This window comes from Biomphalaria glabrata, chromosome 12 (genome assembly GCF_947242115.1).
Source record: "Biomphalaria glabrata chromosome 12, xgBioGlab47.1, whole genome shotgun sequence".
Lineage (NCBI taxonomy): Eukaryota > Metazoa > Mollusca > Gastropoda > Planorbidae > Biomphalaria > Biomphalaria glabrata.
This window is the reverse complement of record NC_074722.1, coordinates 13,970,563-13,988,718: the sequence shown is the minus strand read 5'-3', so window position 1 is coordinate 13,988,718 and position 18,156 is coordinate 13,970,563. Positions and strand designations below refer to the sequence as shown.

The 18,156-nt window shown below is 35.9% G+C and overlaps 1 protein-coding gene across 1 annotated transcript; it reads right to left on the bottom strand.

Moving 5' to 3' along the window:
• Nucleotides 1-557: 557 nt before the first annotated feature.
• LOC106075238 (3-methyl-2-oxobutanoate dehydrogenase [lipoamide] kinase, mitochondrial-like) lies at nucleotides 558-18,156 on the bottom strand. The gene is made up of 11 exons (XM_056006278.1): nucleotides 17,281-18,156; nucleotides 14,132-14,200; nucleotides 8,496-8,606; nucleotides 7,669-7,716; nucleotides 5,653-5,772; nucleotides 5,231-5,329; nucleotides 4,936-5,009; nucleotides 4,474-4,602; nucleotides 4,178-4,264; nucleotides 3,079-3,243; nucleotides 558-1,424 (listed from the first exon to the last, which is right to left on the bottom strand). Exons 1-11 carry the CDS (start codon nucleotides 17,500-17,502, stop codon nucleotides 1,280-1,282), a joined length of 1,269 nt encoding a protein of 422 aa, XP_055862253.1. The 5' UTR covers nucleotides 17,503-18,156; the 3' UTR covers nucleotides 558-1,279.

The window sequence follows — 18,156 nt, the reverse complement described above, 5'->3', positions numbered from 1 at the left end:
CCCCTACCTTAGCTAAAAGAAGTTCCTTTATTTAACATAAAGAAAAGTAGTATTATAAACATTAATACTATATTTATCTTCAATTCCAAATGAAAACAAAATCAGTTGTAGGTAATATTGTCATTTAGCTATCCAATTTATTTAATTAAATTTTCATAACTAACACAAAAAGCACAAAATTACAGCTAAGTTGTAATGTGCACACATGAGACTTTCTAAAAGAACAAGAAAGCTCTGGGCTAACAAGTTTCCTTTTCCTTTATGAAACCTGAGTGCATGTACTAAAGTTGGGTAAGTCTTAAAAGTGCAATAACCTTTGTGTGTGTGTGTGTAAGCATGTCAAATTGAGAAGATATTACCTATATACAAGTATACCTGAGCTGTACGAGATTCAGCAGAGAAAAAGTTTTTGGATCAAATTAATGACAGCCTAAAACAGTTTTGTCCTCACGTTAAGAAACATCAGATCAACAGTAGGAACAAACAAACCAAATCTCTCAAAGAAAGAGAAATCAGATTTGGAAGTGTGTACCGATAAAAGAAAAGGGGGAGGGTACTGTTTTTTTTTAAGTTCATTTAATGCATCATGTCTCTTTTATCAGCATTATTAACCTGTTTAAAGCAATTCATATTACATGAAAACCTAGACGTGAACACATTGCCAAGGGTAAACAGCCCATAAACAGAACTCTTTACACAAGATCTGTCCTAATAAGAGTTTATATAATAAGGGTGCCTAAAGGGAAATGACTTTATATTTATAGTTATTCTCATTCTTGCAGTATGTTCTTAGTCATATGTATTATTAGCAAGCTTTTAAACTTTTACTGTGATCCATATCTATGAACACATCTCAGCTAGTGGTCAAATAGTCTGTAGTAAGTTTAGTGCTGAAATCAATGCCTAAGTTTAGAAACTTAATGGTACAACTTAACAAGAAAATTGAAATAGAATAAATGAAGACCTGAAAACACCATCACCTACCATTGTCAACAGATTGATGATGTGGATACAAGATAATAAACAACAAAATAATCATTTCAGTTGTGAACTAAACCTAAAGCAAATCACTAGCACTTGAGACAATGACTTGTTTTTTCTGTCTTAACAACACAGATAATGTGAATACAACTTAGTCTACTTAAGACAGTTCTCCTCCTTATAACTGATATATATATATATATATATATATATATATATATTATATTTATACAATAAACATTTTCAGCATGTCTTTTGTCAACTTCACTTGCCATTCATTATTCTGAACAACCAGCTTTCAAATTCGGAAGCTTTCAGACCTCCCATCAATATGGCTGAGTCTCAGGTACACATCCGTTCCAATCCCATCTAGTGTTTCTAGAGTCAACGAGCCACCTAAATACTTAGCATAGGCTTGTGATGTTGGTAGTCCAAATCCATACCTATAGAGGCAAGATAAAAACTGTGACAAACATAATTTTTTAAAGTGAAGAACATATTACTTAAAAAAATAATTAGGTAATCGAAATGGTAAAATTAGGCTAGCTGTTATAGTTGCGTAACTTTCCCTGTTGACTCCAACAATCTAATCGACATCAAGACAGGTTTGAGCAAGCACAAGTTTTCCACAACTTCAAACCAGATGTTGTCTCTGCTTTAACTAAAATTAGCTGATAGTGAACAGTTTAACATAGTAAGAAATTATTCAACCTAACATACTGTTACGAATCTCACTATCCAGGCTCTCTGCAAACTGCACCATACACCACCAACTTAAAGAACTTGACAACTCAGGGCTCCAAAGTAACGTAACACTTTAATAGTTGATAAATAACAGCCAATACTGTACAATTGGCAACACGTACACTGTACAAATATCTCTCCGATAACACCGTTCCGCCGTATCAACTCTTGCACTGGCCTCTCCGTCTCGTTCCGGGCTTGCACTGGGTTCAACAGTTCAGGACTGACTTCACACACTAGGCTCGTTGTGTCGGACTCGATCACAGACCAAGATCAAGACGCCGTTCGTCTCAACTGTACTTGATAGTACTCCGCACTGAACCGTCGTAATGCTCCGTACAGAACCACACCGCTGAACTGTGCTGTAGTCGACCGTGTTCTGAACTCTTGTCGTGAACCTCCTTTCTGAACCTTGCTGTATTGAGCCCCTTTTCTCGACCGTCTTGACTGCGACACCTCCACTCTTATATAGGGTCCCTACTGGCCTTCTCGAACCGGACAGAACGCTGCTCGACCATTCTGGGTGGTCAGATGACTACATCCCTCGTGACACTCCTGAGCTCGGTTCACGATGTCGATCCTTCCCGAACCATCATGTTGATACTCGTCTCGGCCGATCGTCGAAACTCGTCACGGTTGACCGCTTGTCTAGCGCTGGCCTGGGGCGATTTGCGTCGGCTGACTACACACACACCACTACCCCCATCTGTGCCACCACCAGGTTTATAACAATACAATGGAAGGAAAATAAAATATAATCAAAGTAAGGCTTGTATTATTCTTCAGTGTTGATACTATTGGGTGATGAGCAAGCTATAGGGGGCTTTACAAGTATAAATAATATATTAATCACAATTACGTTGTAAAAAAAAAGTAAAGTTCCCCTTTCAGACCTTGTGTACTGTGGGGCAGATGATGTTAATGTCATCTGTTTCTTTGGTGTCAAGTGGCCAGTACAACGACCTACCGCCTTTACTTTCCCTAACTTAAGTCAGGTACCCATTAGAGTTGGGTGGACTCAGTGGTGCCCTAAAAATCCCTGAATTCAAAACCCCAGTCTTTACCGAGATTCAAACCCAGGACCTCCAGGTTTGGAAGCCAAGCGCTTAACAATTCAGCCACCGTGCCCCCACAATTAAGTTAAAGCCTGTATAATTTTGAAAACCTATTTTAATTCACATATAATATCAGAAATATCTGTTAAGATTTAATGTCATTAAACTTGATTATGTTAAAGAATTACTGAGCAGTTGGCTGGATGATCAAAAGCATCTATTTTCTGATTTTTCTAAAAAGACAAATATTTATAATATGAATATTGTATACTAAACAAAGTGTATTTTGTAAGCTCACCCATGCATCTTTCCAGGTGCAGGTCCAGTGTGTCCATTGTCCATTATTTGTCCAAACAATCCACCATCCACTTTGTCATCCACTAGAGATCCGCTGGTGGTAAAGTTGTAGTCAAAAACTTTGTGGACAATCTTGGCTGGAATACCCCCACCTCTGTCAGAAATTCTGATGAAACATCAAAAAAAGAAATTAATATGACCATAACAAGCAGCTAGCAAACATTTAGTGAAAACAATTCATTACTTTATTTCTGATTTGTAATCTCCTATAATATTGTTACGAATCTCACTATCCAGGCTCTCTGCAAACTGCACCATACACCACCAACTTAAAGAACTTGACAAGTCAGGGCTCCAAAATAACGTAAAGGTTTAATGTCCATAAAATAACAGCCAATACTGTACAATTGGCAGCACGTAGAACAGTACAAATAGCTCTGCGATAACAAATATCTCTCTGATAACACCGTTCCGCCGTATCAAGTCTTGCACTGGGTTCAACAGTTTGGGACTGACTTCACACACTTGGGCTCGTTGTGTCGGACTCGATCACAGACCAAGATCAAGACGCCGTTCGTCTCAACTGTACTTGACAGTACTCCGCACTGAACCGTCGTAATGCTCTGTACAGAACCACACCGTTGAACTGTGCTGTAGTCGACCGTGTTCTGAACTCCTGTCGTGAACCCGCTTTCTGAACCTTGCTGTATTGAGCCCCTTTTCTCAACCGTCTTGACTGCGACACCTCCGCTCTTTATATAGGGTCCCTACTGGCCTTCTCGAACCGGACAGAACGCCACTCGACGTTTCTAGGTGGTCAGATGACTACAACTCTCGTGACGCTCATGAGCTCTGTTCACGACGGCGATCCTTCCCGTACCGTCCTGTTGATACTCGACTCGGTTGACCGTCGTAGCTCGTCACGGTTGACCGCTCGTCTAGCGCTGGCCTGGGGCGAATTGCGTCGGCTGACTACACACACACCACTACCCCTCTCTGTGCCACCACCAAGTTTATAACAATATATATCTCTAATAGTTATCTATATATTAACTAAAGATAGATTTGAAGTTTAAAGTGAAACAAAGACATACACTCACCTGAAAACAAAGTGGTGGTCATTATTTGCTATGGTCACATTGATGTCTGGAATACCAGCACCATTTAGATGTGACTCAACTGATGCTCTGCACAAAAAATTAATCATTAATCAATCAGAATGAAAAGTGCTATCACTAATCTATTTTGAGATTTAACGTTTCTGCTTTTAGCTTTTTTGTTTAAATCCTATGACAAAGGCAATGTCTATAGTTGTCATCATCAGTGCCCAATGGAAAAGAAAAAGTGACATGAGAGAGGACATGTCTAAAATATTGCTGTCTATTGAGCTACTTACCTCATAGCATTCTTTAGAATCTCCCCCAGGATGTAATCAAGAGGTGGCTGTATGTACGGGAAAGTGGCATTGACATGCCCATTGATCTTGACGTAAGGTGCTGCTCCATACTTGGCCATACACACACTCCTGAAGTCATGAAATAAAACAGGACTGGTAAGTCCACTGGGTCTCCCAAAATGTCTACAAACTTTGAAAGAGGTTTAATGATTTCCTTCCCCTGGTTGGCTATTATAAATTTAATAAAGGATAGGATAATGGAGATTTGATGGTCCCTGATTTGAATGTAATTGCTAATTTTTAGTCAGGAATTCTATATACCCAGCCATGTGGGTGAATGAGCTGCACTCCAATTGCTTTAAGAGTTGTTAGGTCCCAAATGGAAACTTTATCAATGACTCAGAAATCTAACTATGAGTTAACCTTATTAAATGTTTTCAATACAATATTTGGTTTCCTTACCTGATAAACTCAGCTTTCTTTTCCACAGCCTTCCTTGGAGAAAATGCAATGTTGATGATTCCAACATGATTGGGCTGAAACAGTATAATTGGAATGTAGTTCAGTAAGTAATAGTTTAACATAAGGTTCGTAAACAATAAATGGTGTGGCTCATTATAAACATAATTCTACTATATTCTATTAAAGCATTTCTAAATCTAAATATATAGAAACAAATATTTACATAACGGTACATAATGTTCTAGTTATTCAGAGTGCACACATGAAAGCATAGAGTAAAATGAATTGTTCAAACCTTTTCATCGTGCAATGATAAATGATGTTCAGACAACATACGGATTCCCAATCTTGAGGTCAAAGTTCGATCTAAAAATGTTTTGATCAAAGCTTCATCCTGTGAAATAAAATGACCAGATATTACAGTTCTTTTATCTTGACTTGGACTTCTGGAAAAGTCCTGGCAATAGGACAAACCAAATTAGTGTGGACATCACAAGGAAAACAACATGCCAGTGTCAGAAGTTCAATTATCTAGATGAGTAGACTAATGAGATTTGAAAGAATTTCAATACAATTACAAACCAAACTGGTCAAATATTTAATATAACAAAGTGTGTATTAGTGCTGGACCAAGGATCAGGACAAAACTAAAAAAAAAAAAACATTGCTGACTTTTAAAGAGACATGATTCTAAACTATGACTTGCTTTCTACTTACACTGACATATTTGCGACATTCTGAGAACCCCTCAGCTAGCTGAGTGACAACATCCTTGTGGTCATCTAAAAGGCTGCGCAAAGTTTCTGCCCATTTAGCTTCTTGTTCCAAATCTTTGATCTATACACACAAGTATAAACAAAAAAATTGTTTCCTAATACTGATAACAATAATTCTAATCCTTTAATCAACATAGTTAACTTGTTTTTATCGCACCAGCTACATCCAGTATTTTGATTCTGATATGTCAACATTTTTCTTCCCGTGCTTGAACAGGACCCTCCAAATAAAATATAAGTGTGTTTGTAATACTAATCTCATTGTGGGGTGTGTAACGATTTGCACAACAAAATCCCTCTACTTTCCCAATCAGAAGCTGTTCTTAGCAGGCTGGTCCATTCTTTTATGTTATCCAGATAGTTTTTCGTTGGACTACCCTTCACTGTATCTAAAGAATGACTTTTAACAGTAAATCATGTCTTTCAATATGACCAAACAAGCCCAGATTTCATCTCTTCACAGTATTGAGGAGTTCTTCCTTTTTGCCAGCCAGAATGTTCATTTGTAAAAGCACAAAATCATTTGGCTTCATTTCCTGCTATCTGATACACAGCAATTTTCTGTAGCATTTACTCTCGCTTGAATTCTTTCAGCCTCAAATGTTACAGCCATATAGAGCCTCAGAGTCCAACTTTTACTACCATATAGGAGTACAGAGACCACTACTGAAGAATACAGGTTTAATTTTACTTGGAATCTGATGCTACTCTTCCAGATTTCCCACAGCTCATGACAATTTTAAACAGGTTTTTTTTATCTGTTATTGATTCTCAATCTCTAGTTATGTTTGAACCTAGGTATTTAAATAGTCAACTTCTTTTAATGTTTGGTCATTCAACTGTATGCATCATTTCATACTATCTCAACCGCAACTAGTATTTTGCTTTTTTCAGCACTGATTTCGAAACCAACTGCTCCAGCAGAAGCATCCAGTTTTGAAGTTAGATCTTGTATCTGGTCTGCATTTTCTCCAATGAAGTCTATATCATCTGCAAACTTGATATATGGTCAGGCTAGGAGTAAATCCTTCTAGAGTTTCCATCACAATAAATATGCTCCAGAAATAAGTTAAAAAGAGCTAGATAGAGAATGCATACTAGTTGCACTCTTATGGATGTCCTAAAACTTTGTCCAATTTGTTGTCCAGAAGTACTGAGCTATTCTGAGCCTGCCTGTTCTTCAGAAAGGATGTCCAGAGCTTTTCTCTTGAGTCTGTTGAGAATTATTACCTTGCTAGGCTGTTCAGACTTATCGTTCTATAGTTTTAACATTTTTTCAAGTTTCTTTTCTTGGGCAGTGGAATAATTAAAGATAAGTTCCATTCTTTTGGCCATGCTTTTTTGTCCCATAATTTGTGGCCCTGTGTCCTACAACATTTTGTTAAATGTGAACCACTATTTTAAAGTTCTGATGGTATGTTCTCAATTTCAGGTGATTTGCAACTTTAAGTGGTCTTATTGCTTCTAGTATTGGAGTCTCGCCAAAGTCCTTGTTGTCCCAAGGTGTTTTGTTGATTAAACAGTAGTTGGGATTTATCTCGAAGTTATACAGACCTTTGCAATATGGTATTCTGTCCACTTTCTAAGCTTTTTCAGTCTGAAGAGTTCCATCATTGTTTTCAACCACTGTGGTTCTAGCTTGTCTTGTAACACTAATTTTGATAGTAATAGTTTTTTTTTTTTAAAGTGATTGACATGAATTATGTAAACAATACTGTTACATATTTCCATTTTCAAAAACTTCTCATATGTATAAAATCTGTAACAATATATAAACTTCCATCTTTAATAACCTTATGTTGTCCTGGGATGTTTGAAAAAAAAATGTTTTATCTGTCATAGTATTTTTCAAACTGGAACAAAAAATTACTTCATAACTTATAATTGTATTAACAAAGAAAATAAAAAGACTTGAAATTAATATTAAGACCTAAATACCTAAAAAAAAAATACTCACTGGACCGAAATCACTTAAAATATGGAAAGCACGAATGAAAAGTTCATGCTGTGGACATAGTAAATGAAAATGAAAATACACAACAACAGATATCATATAACAATGCAGAAATACATAACAGATATATAACAAAAAAATATATTATAGAGAAATATATCAACATAAAAATACTGTGTAAAAGAACTGAACAAATCTTTGGTTACCATTTTGGGGAATTTTAAATTAGCATTCAAAATAGTTAGATCAGGGACTCATAACTGGTAACATTTATCTATGTAGCAAAAAATATCTTATCTTATATGATACAGATGTTACTTCAAAAAAGAAGATGATTACATCCTCTGCGTCATGCATTTAGACAAGCATATTAACCAATGACCTAAATTCTGCCACGTCACTGGTTTTCCTGGCTAGCTCAGGCAACCCATTCCATGCTCTAATAGTGCTAGGGAAGAAAGAGCATTTGTACAAATTTGTCCTTGCATATTAACATACAGAGGCCCTATGTTCCATGAGGAACTCAAAGAAGTGATGATGATGATGATATTAACATACAAAATAGGCAAAAACACATACATATTTTTTCCCCTTTTGCCTTTATATATTTATTTTATTTATTTATAATAACTTATAGCATGCGTTTTGTGGTATGGTCCTATCACATTAGTGAACATGTGGTATGAGGGTGTATTATGGAGAAGGTGCTCAGCAAGGCAAACTTAACTCAGCAAGTCAGGATTCAAATTCGAACACCCTTAATAGGAGGCCAAGTGCTTAGCTAAATAATACTTTAACAATAAAGAAAAAACAGCATAAGATCTACTTACAACGCTAAGAATTATTGGATGACATCCAACTATAAATGGCAAGTTCCGGAACCCATTGATCCTGTGAGCGATTCTCACTGGCAACTCTTTGCTTAAGTACTGGACACTTCTCTGATGGAAAGATACAAAACAAATATAATTCTTGAGGAGCACAAAGTTAGAAGGCACCAAGAACATGGGATGTAAATGTTTGCCTGAACACATGGTCCCAATGATGTATGGGCATTAGGGATGCAAACTGAGAAAAGGAATATTCTAAATGGAAATGGATCATATTTAGATGTATACAAAACTAATTGAAGACAATGTATCTTGTCTATCACTACAACTTTAGTTTAGCTAGCAAGTCATCTTTTTAGATAAGAGAAATTACATGAACATTGGACTGTTGAAATGAAAAATAACAATGTTTAGTGTACAAAAAAATTCCCTGAAGTCCAATAATTTTGTTTTGCCAAGCTTATCTCAACACACTCTGTCTGGTAAAAAGATTATAAACGTTATTTCTCCCAAACCCAATCTCCATATTTGATGACATTCAACAAAAAAGCTAGCTGTAGCATTCATACTCTCCCATATTGACTACTGCAACCTCGTGGTTGCAGGTATACCCGATGACAAAATCGCCAAGCTGCAATGAATTCACAACAATGCTGCACAAATTGTCCTATGATAAACAAGACAAAATTCTGCTACTGCTCTCTTGCACTCATTCCATTGGCTTCCTGTGAAAGCAAGAATTGACTACAAAGTGGTCACACTATGTCATCAGCACATCACTCCATATGTCCCTGTGTTCCATGGACTCAACATTTCTAGTGATGCCACGTTTCTGCCTAAAACGTTATGGTTTACGGGCTATTTCTGTACAGGCACTAAAGGTTTGGAACTCACTCCTCATTGATATCAGACAGACAACATGCTTCACTACATTCAAGAAGAACATTAAGACCTATCTGTTCAAAACTTTTTTAGATTAGTTTGTCATTTTAGCTCTGGTGATTATGTTTGTAATGTTATCACAGCGCCTTGAGCCTACATCATGTTTGTTAACAGCGCTCTATAAATTAAATTATTATTATTATTAAGCTGAAATTTTGCACAATTATTTCTTGTGCCTGACAAAACAAGAATCAATTAAAAAAAAAAAAAATTAGTTAATTAACTATGATAATTAATTATTTTGTTTTGTACCGAACAAGGGAAAGAAGTTGTGCTTGACAGTGTGGTGGTATAAGATGAATTAGTCCCCTTTATACTTTGTGTAGAAACGTTAGGTTGCCGCTTTAAAGTTTGAAACTAGCATTAGATAACTAAATAACCATTTATTTTCATAAGCACTTTTCTGGCACAGTGGTTAGTGCTCTAGCGGCTCAAGTCCTTGAGTTCAAATTCAAATCATACAACTTAATTTTTTTTTTAAGCATATAGCCCATTCCTTCCACAACTGTTCTGCACAAGTGGTAGGATCATACCTCATTGAGAAAGCTAAAAGCATGAAATTGCGCTAAACAAAAACAATTGGGAAAAATATTTTTAACTATATTATTGTTAATCTAGATATTAATACAAATTTAATAACATGACTGATCCAAACTAATGAATACAATTACACTTGTATAACCTTTTGTTTTTAAAGTATTTTTAAAAAATTTTATTGTTATTTATTGGTGACTAGGTTTGCACATAGAAAAAAAACAAATAAAAAAAAAGGGTTAAAGAAAACTTGTGTCAAAACTGTCAATATTTGGGTTATCTTTTGTTTACACTTGCATGATGTTTAAAACCTGTACTTTTTTTTTTTTAAGTTTTTTTTCTGTAAGTCAAGCATGGGACATTATAACACTAAAAAAGAAAACACTCCTAAAAGGGTTTTAGATGGAAACTCTTTCTTTTAAAAAGCCGCTATGGTTTTAAAAAAAGTAAATTGCATGGTGAAATACGTACGGTATAGGAAGATATGGAAAAGAAAGAGAAAGGGGGGTGGGAGTGGGGGGGGGGTCAAATGGTATGGTAGTATGGCCTTTGAAATGTGACTAAATAGCATCAGCAAGTCAATACAGTGTAATAATAGTGTGTCAGTTTATTTAGCCCTATAGATCTACATTTTCTAATCTCTATACAAATACATGTATCTTCTAAAGTACGTTACAGAGATCAATTATACCCTCTTGCCCCATACCGGTTTACTATTATACAGTAGGTTTGTCTTAAAGAAAATTGCCACTGACCAATGCGCACGCACGAGCAGATGCATGAGTTGTGTAGGGAGAGGTTTAACTAGACCTAGAAAGTGCTCTCGTCTGTTAACGTTGGCTCTCTCACGTAGCTACGCAGTTTGTGCATCACGTAGCCGCCTGTACATGAGTTCAGGCACCGCTAAATAGGTCAAGTCTAGTCTAGCATGTAGGTCATACTATGGCGCACATCGATCACAAGCAATTTAATTTCGATCTTTTTGTTCCATCCTTATTTAGAATTCGCTTATCTTTATACTAGTACATATAGAGAGAGCTAAACATATAAAACAATTACTAAACGCATCGATCTTTAAGTAGATCTATACCTAACTGCCTAATGCTGCCATTATCCCCAATCGCCTCGCGACATGCTGAGTGGCTGACCTAGATATCATGTCCTATTTTGGAGGCGAGCTTTTTTTTTTGTTTGTTTTTTGTTTACATCTATTTTTAGCTTGATAGCCTTTCTTGACCCCAGCGGGGTTTTTTTGTCGCGATGACCTGTACGTTATGTGAAAAACATGGACGCGGGGACTGACTCCAATGTTGATATAACATTTAATTGGGTAAATAAATTAGCCATTGAACTATCAACAAACTCCAGGAGACTAGATCCAGATACACATTCCTTGTTTTTGTTTGAGATAATTTATAACGGCGATGAAGAAATGAGCACTGCACACACACCGTACTTTTAAAAGGTACCGATTATTATGATTTTAGATTGGAGACAAATTTCTTGATAATTGGAACGTTAGGGCCGGGCTGCAATAACCAGCCTAATAACAATCTCGAATAGGGAGACAATACACATAGAATAGTCACCTGCTCTGAATCACTTTGAGCGCAAGGCCAAACAAACTATACCATTCTAAAGTACATGTAGATATGCATGTCTAAAACTATAATGCGAGGGGTTATTCAGGGAGGCACAGAGATATTTTCGTTTGATTTATGGCGTGTTTCATAGTTGTTGCCACCCCTCCTTTTTAAATGTCTTTTTTCCCCCCACTGAAAGTGGTAGCCTATATGGTGCGTGTATGTGATTTCTGAAAGGGGCTAATTGACTCCACAGACGTCTGCAACTAGGAATGCCAATGAGACTTAAGAAGTGAGGGAAATGTTTAAAAGGACAGGGGGTAAATAACATTCCAGGTATTGAAACTATAAAATATGCACAAACACCGAGCTACGGTTTGAAATGAAATGGCTGAAGAGAGGAGGAAATGTGACATGATGGAATAAAAAATAATAATAAAAAAAATATATATTTATTAACTTCATAGGTTCTTATATATGATGGGTACAGTGCAATTCAACAGTGCCAGCTCCGAAAGTTTCAGTATAAACAGCGGAGTTAAACAAGGATGTGTCCTGGCCCCAACCCTCTTTGGAATACTATTTTCACTGCTAATCCACAACGCGTTTGACAAATCCACCGAAGGTATCTATCTCCATTCCAGATTCGATGGCAAACTCCTAAATATTGCCAGACTGAGGGCCAAAACTAAAATCAGAACCACCCTCGTAAGAGATATGTTATTCGCGGATGACACAGCGGTAGTGGCACACACGCAAGAGGAACTTCAGTCACTAATGTCCCGCTTCTCTCAGGCCTGTAAAGAATATGGCTTGACTATTAGCACGAAGAAAACAAATGTTATGGGACCACCTGCTACAGCACCACCCTCCATCCTTAGTTTATGCTGTCTATTATGTCTTGAGATGTTAATCTTAAAAGAAGATGTGATAATGATTAGGTTCAAGAATGAGGCGCATTATCAAAAGAGCACAAGCTATCTTGGTCTAGATCTTACATAATGTTTGACAAGAGAATGAATGCTGCTTGTGAACTATGTATGGCTGATACAATGATGAGATATGGGCAGTTACATTGAAGGAATCAATTCATCGACTAAGAGAACAAAGAGGCTAACAATATTCAAGCTAGCATCATTCCACAAGAGACTGACAGAGAGCAGAAGGAAAGCAGCCTATAACCTTCGACCAGGCTGATATAGCTTCAAGCTCCTCCTTCATAATGAAGACTTGAGTCAACACAGGAAAATAAGTTTCAAGTGGAACACAGAAAATGTAAAGGCAAAAGACACAAGAGGAAAAAGGCACCCCCCCACACACACACACCACCATGTGCCAGTTTGTGTGAAGAGATTTATATCTTGTAAGTTTCTCAAATCCAAATTTTATTTTAAGCTAATATCTAGTCAGATGTATGTTTACTTAAAATTGTAAGAGATTATATTCACCAGGTGAAAAAATAAAAGATAAGGAGTGTGATGTTGCTTATTCAGGCTGTCTTGAAGTCAACCAATTACTCTGCAGGCGTTTGGGTGTAATTGTTCGGGTGTATTCCGTGTAGTTGAACAACAATACATATAGAATAAAACAACACCTGTTTTAACAAGTGAAGAGATGTAGTCAACACTGATGAACAAGTTCACATGGATTTATTCTGATAAAAGGCCACAGTAGAAGTCTCTGTCACTAAACACGTCGTTACCCTGGAATATTCTATCGCTAACTGATTTTCCGGTCTCTAACCCAACATATCCCAAACGTCACTAGTCCCGTTCAATATGCGTCTTCTATGGTGCGTCGCTAAATAACTAACCTATATAAATAAGGTGTCTAACAGGAGGCCAAGGAAGCATGAAGAAAATGAATTAAGGGGAAAAAATGACTAATCTAGTCAGAAGTATTTTAATTTCAATGAAGTTGAAGGATGTTTTTTTATCCATGACTTGTAATCCAGTCATCACAAAATACTATGGGAGAACAAAATGGTGTTCAACAATGTTCACACAGTTATCACATGCTAAATGTTTGTGAAAATAAATAACATCTTTTCTTCACTGAGGTTAAACCATTTCTAGGTTAATACCTCATAAAATCACTCAAGCTTACACTGACACAATAACAAAAAGTTGTGCATTGTTAAACTATAGCCAGCAGTTATAATGAACACAACATGTTCTCCCAATGTAGATTATGTCACTATTTTGTAATGTGACTACTCTTTGGTTTGTGCTGTAAATATGATAAGAATATGTTTTCATATAGATTTCCTATTTCAGCCCCAGGTGTTTATCACAGCAATGCTAACTATGAAAATTTCTAGAGACTCTATAAGGTTGGTGAAATAGGTTCACCTGTAACTGTGGCCAATGTTAAGAAGGTGGGAACACAACATCACATCAACGTTCCCATGTCAGCCAGGTGAAATCAGGAATATCCATTAATAATACAACCAAAATGCCACCTCGTTCAAATATCTAGCATGAATTGATCAACTCTATTTTTTGTTGAGTGCAGTGGATAGAAATCAAACAGTGGCAAGAAATGTACATTTCAGTCAAATAAGTCTTCAATACTTACCAAGATGTGACTTCTGTCTGGACTTTTACCAGAATATAAAATGGCAGCTGGTGTCAAACGTACAGAAGGCTAAAAAAAACAACAAATTAGGTGTCAATTTTATTTTAATGTGATAGCTACCATTTTCAGTCACCTAAAGATTTGTAACTGTGAACAAGACAAACACATTCTTGTATTCAATATCAAATAACTGCAGTGTACTCCTAATCAATTAATTAATATCACAATATTAACCAGTAATAAAGCAAATAAAAAATAAATTTAAAAAATTATTGTTTCCTTTTAGTGATTTTTTAAAACATTAAAATTATTGTTTTAATTTTACAATATATATATAGTGGGTAAAAAAAAATTGACAAAATAAGATTTCTTTACCATGTTTGTTTTTTTTAAATAGGTAGTCATGTGAAATATTGAAGGAGGTGCTTCGGACTAAACAAAGTATGGTCCATAGCCCATGGATAGGAGAAGCAGCTAGAGCTCTCTGGCACCAGGTCATAGTGTAGGATTCAGTGTGCATTTTTGTATTTTCCGGATCTGGTATACATTTCTTCACAAAAAACTTGATTGACATTCAATCTTGAATCTAGGTTGAATCTCAATTATGCAATTCTAATGCTGTGAGTTTATATTTTAAAAAATCACTAAATCTCTGACCAGTACTAAATTTTCTCTATTATAAGCCCATTAAATCAAACATTCAAAGTAATAAATAAAATGTGTCTGCAATGTTCACATTCACAGCTACACAAAGTACAAAAAGCATTTTTTAATTCAACTTAAATTTATTGTCTTTTAACTTTTAGAAATTGTTTAATTTATTCACATCACCTAGATAATTTGCAAATTACCTAGGACAGAGTGTACATTACCAACTAGGCACTCCTTAAAGTGAAAAAAATAATTAGGATTTATGTGCAAATTACCTCAAGAACAGAAATAAACCTAACCTTAACCCCTAACACTAATTCTTATCCCTAACCCTACCCCTAACTCTAACACCAACACAAATCCCTAAGCCTAATCCTACTTAAACTTTAATGGTACTGAGACCATTAATTTTCACATTACCTAGATACAATGTGCATTCTGCACATCAATGGAGCAAATCAGTTGATAGATCAAATGATAGAGTAGAACATCATAGCGTGGCGCTGTGAAAACAGGCGCACAAATTGCAGAGATGACACGCTGGTAGAAGAAAAAAGAGCAAAAAAGCAAGGCCAATGACACTAGCTCCAGCTAGAATAATCTCCCCATTGTGCAGCCAAACATTCCAGGCTACATAGGTCCTACCAGCCACATGAGGAGGCATAAAACCCCAGAGCTGAGCCCTCAGCACTCTGGATGACAAAAGTGGTCATCATTAAACCACGATAGAAAAACTATATTATACTATGAAATACAGTGCATATATAGTATTAATGTTTCAAATAAAATAGGCCCAACATATTAATTATATTAAATGTATTAAAATGAAATTTTCAGATTTTAAGTCCTTATTTATAAATACCTCTATCCAAACATTGCAAAAACATGGTTGTGAAGGGCCACGCTTATCTGTGAAGTAAAATTGTAAGTGTTGTTTTGCTGGTCTTGTATCTTCGAACTAAACCTTTTGGTTTGCTACTGTTTTGTTTATAATTTATCATGTTACAGTGTAGCCCTAGATCCATATATATCCGCAGCCTATATAATTATGTGAGTACCCTAAAGGATATCACTAGGCTTTTCAGGTCACTTAGCATACACACAAAATTTAGCTAATAATCATGGAAAGGGGTAGGACTATTTTAAGATTAAAGCCATGATACTGAAACTGAGTGTATGTTTAATATTACCATGTTTTTTTTTTTGTTTTGTTTGTTATTAGGTTGGAGCAGGGGGAGGAGAGACGTGTACAAAATGACAAGAAAAAAAGCCTTTAAACTTACAAACCCAACCCTACTTAGATGTAATCCATATAATGTATATATATATTTATATATATATATAATATGTATAGTATGAGTTTGAGTTTTTGGCACATCGGCACAATTTAGGCCATGTATAAATGGCTGTCTAGTTATGTGGTATGTGCACAGAAATATTATCTCATTGGTATTGCGTTTGAACCATGCCACCCCCTGCTATAGATGTTTGAGGTAAGATATATAACTATATACAGTGCTTTTTTTTTTTTTTAAATAGGTGCCTGTACTCAGTGATAAGGTGCCCGTACTCAGTGATTGATTGCCTAACTTTTAACTACTAATAAATTAATAATATACGTTAAAATACAAGAAAAGTAATACATTTTCCCCCCACATTCAAAAAGGTGCTGTACACCGTACCGGTGTGTACCGTCACAAAAAAAAGCCCTGACTATATATAAAAATATATATATTGTGCTAATATGTTTATATTGCGGCATTGTTTGTTGCGAATGTTTTTGTGAGAAAGTACTTTTATTTCAAAGGATGTGATGTAATAAAATGAGACTCTTCTTCAATGTTCTACAAAGTCTCTGTTCATTCTTCTTCTTCTTCTTCATTCTCACTGTTATGTTGGAGTGTTCAGATGACTAGACCAATACATGAGATGAACTGTGCAGTGGTTTCCACATCAGGGAGCTCTCCATATAGTTTTCTTTCTATTGGGGTGATTTGGGGCCAATGTCTTAAACAGGCCTTTTGGTAAAGAGAGCAGTTTTGGAGGACGTGGTCAGCATTCTCTGGGGATACTCCACATGGGCAGATTTCACTGGTTCCAATTTTGAGTTTCCGGTACAAGTGTTGTTGCATTCTGTTGTGTCCGGTCCTGAGTCGAAAGATTAGACGTCGGTCTTGTCGGGATAGCTTATAGTAAGCATCATCTTTCTTGTGATTTGGATGAGAGCTCCTCCATTTTTCATTTATTTTATTTACAATTCTGTTCATTAATTAAATATTATTAATGTCTACATGTATTATTGTGTATATATATATGTTCTGTTGTCACAGAGAAATAAATAAAATGCTGTAGAATACAATTTAGAATTTTAGATAGTGTTGATCTCTTTACATAACGTAACCTCTAAGCTTTAGTAAGCACTCTTTTTAAATATAATATATATATATATTATCTATATATATTATATTAAAATACTTAATGCTGGTATCTTGACTAACCTGCATAGCAGCAGCATCTATGGCACTTTGATAATAAAAACTGGTTACATTTCGAAATTCCTTCCTCACATCTTGTGAACGTCCATGAGAGTTTGTGTTGCCAATCTCATTTCTTTTGTGGAAATCGTCGGATAAAGAACGACATAGTATCACAGGTGAAAGTTGAAACACTTTTTTGGGTAAAATTAAAATAGAGCATTGCATCCTACAAGTTGTTGCCATCTTAATAAAGAATGCCTTTAATAAAATGCAGTGAATCACTGAGTGATGAGCACTAGACTAGATCTAACTAGATCAGCGTCTGACTGTGATTGAAGAACTGAAACGTCGATTTTAGTGAAAAAGTTTAAGTTATTAAAACTACAAGTACAACAAAGACTAAAAATTCCCATAACAATCATCACTCATTCAATTCACCATGATTCACTGGAATTATGGAAACGGCACTGTGACTGTGACTACTGAGACTGAGTACTACACTAGTCACCTAGTGTGAGTGTGATGACAAGTCAGTGGCAATAATAGTAGAGAAGAGATCTATTCCTAGACTGCCTAGAGTGTCCTAGACTGTAGCAACAACGTATCACTATAGAAATTACAGTCTTGGTAAGAAGTCAAAAGATTGAACTAAGTGCACACTAAGAAGTTAGATCCTCTAGATAGAATGTAGATCTAGATCTAAATCCATATTTTCATTGCTATCATTGTTTTTAACACTGCACGTTCCTTTATAGATTGGATATTTGACTTGGTTTATTAAAAGTTGAGCTTCAGCTGACCTCATCTGAAACGAAAATAGATTAACCTATGACCTCGTCTTGTTCTTGATTTCTTTCAATCTCACTCTCAGGTCAACTAGATCTAGGATTAAAAGTA

What these genes read in the sequence shown, in the direction of transcription:
- LOC106075238 (XM_056006278.1), bottom strand. Translation starts at nt 17,502, where the DNA reads ATGGCAACAACTTGTAGGATGCAATGCTCTATTTTAATTTTACCCAAA. An exon ending in CAGACAGAAGTCACATCTTG is followed by an intron (nt 8,607 to 14,131) that starts GTAAGTATTGAA and finishes TCTTTCCATCAG; the next exon opens with AGAAGTGTCCAGTACTTAAG. An exon ending in GACCACCACTTTGTTTTCAG is followed by an intron (nt 3,244 to 4,177) that starts GTGAGTGTATGT and finishes ATGTTTCATCAG; the next exon opens with AATTTCTGACAGAGGTGGGG.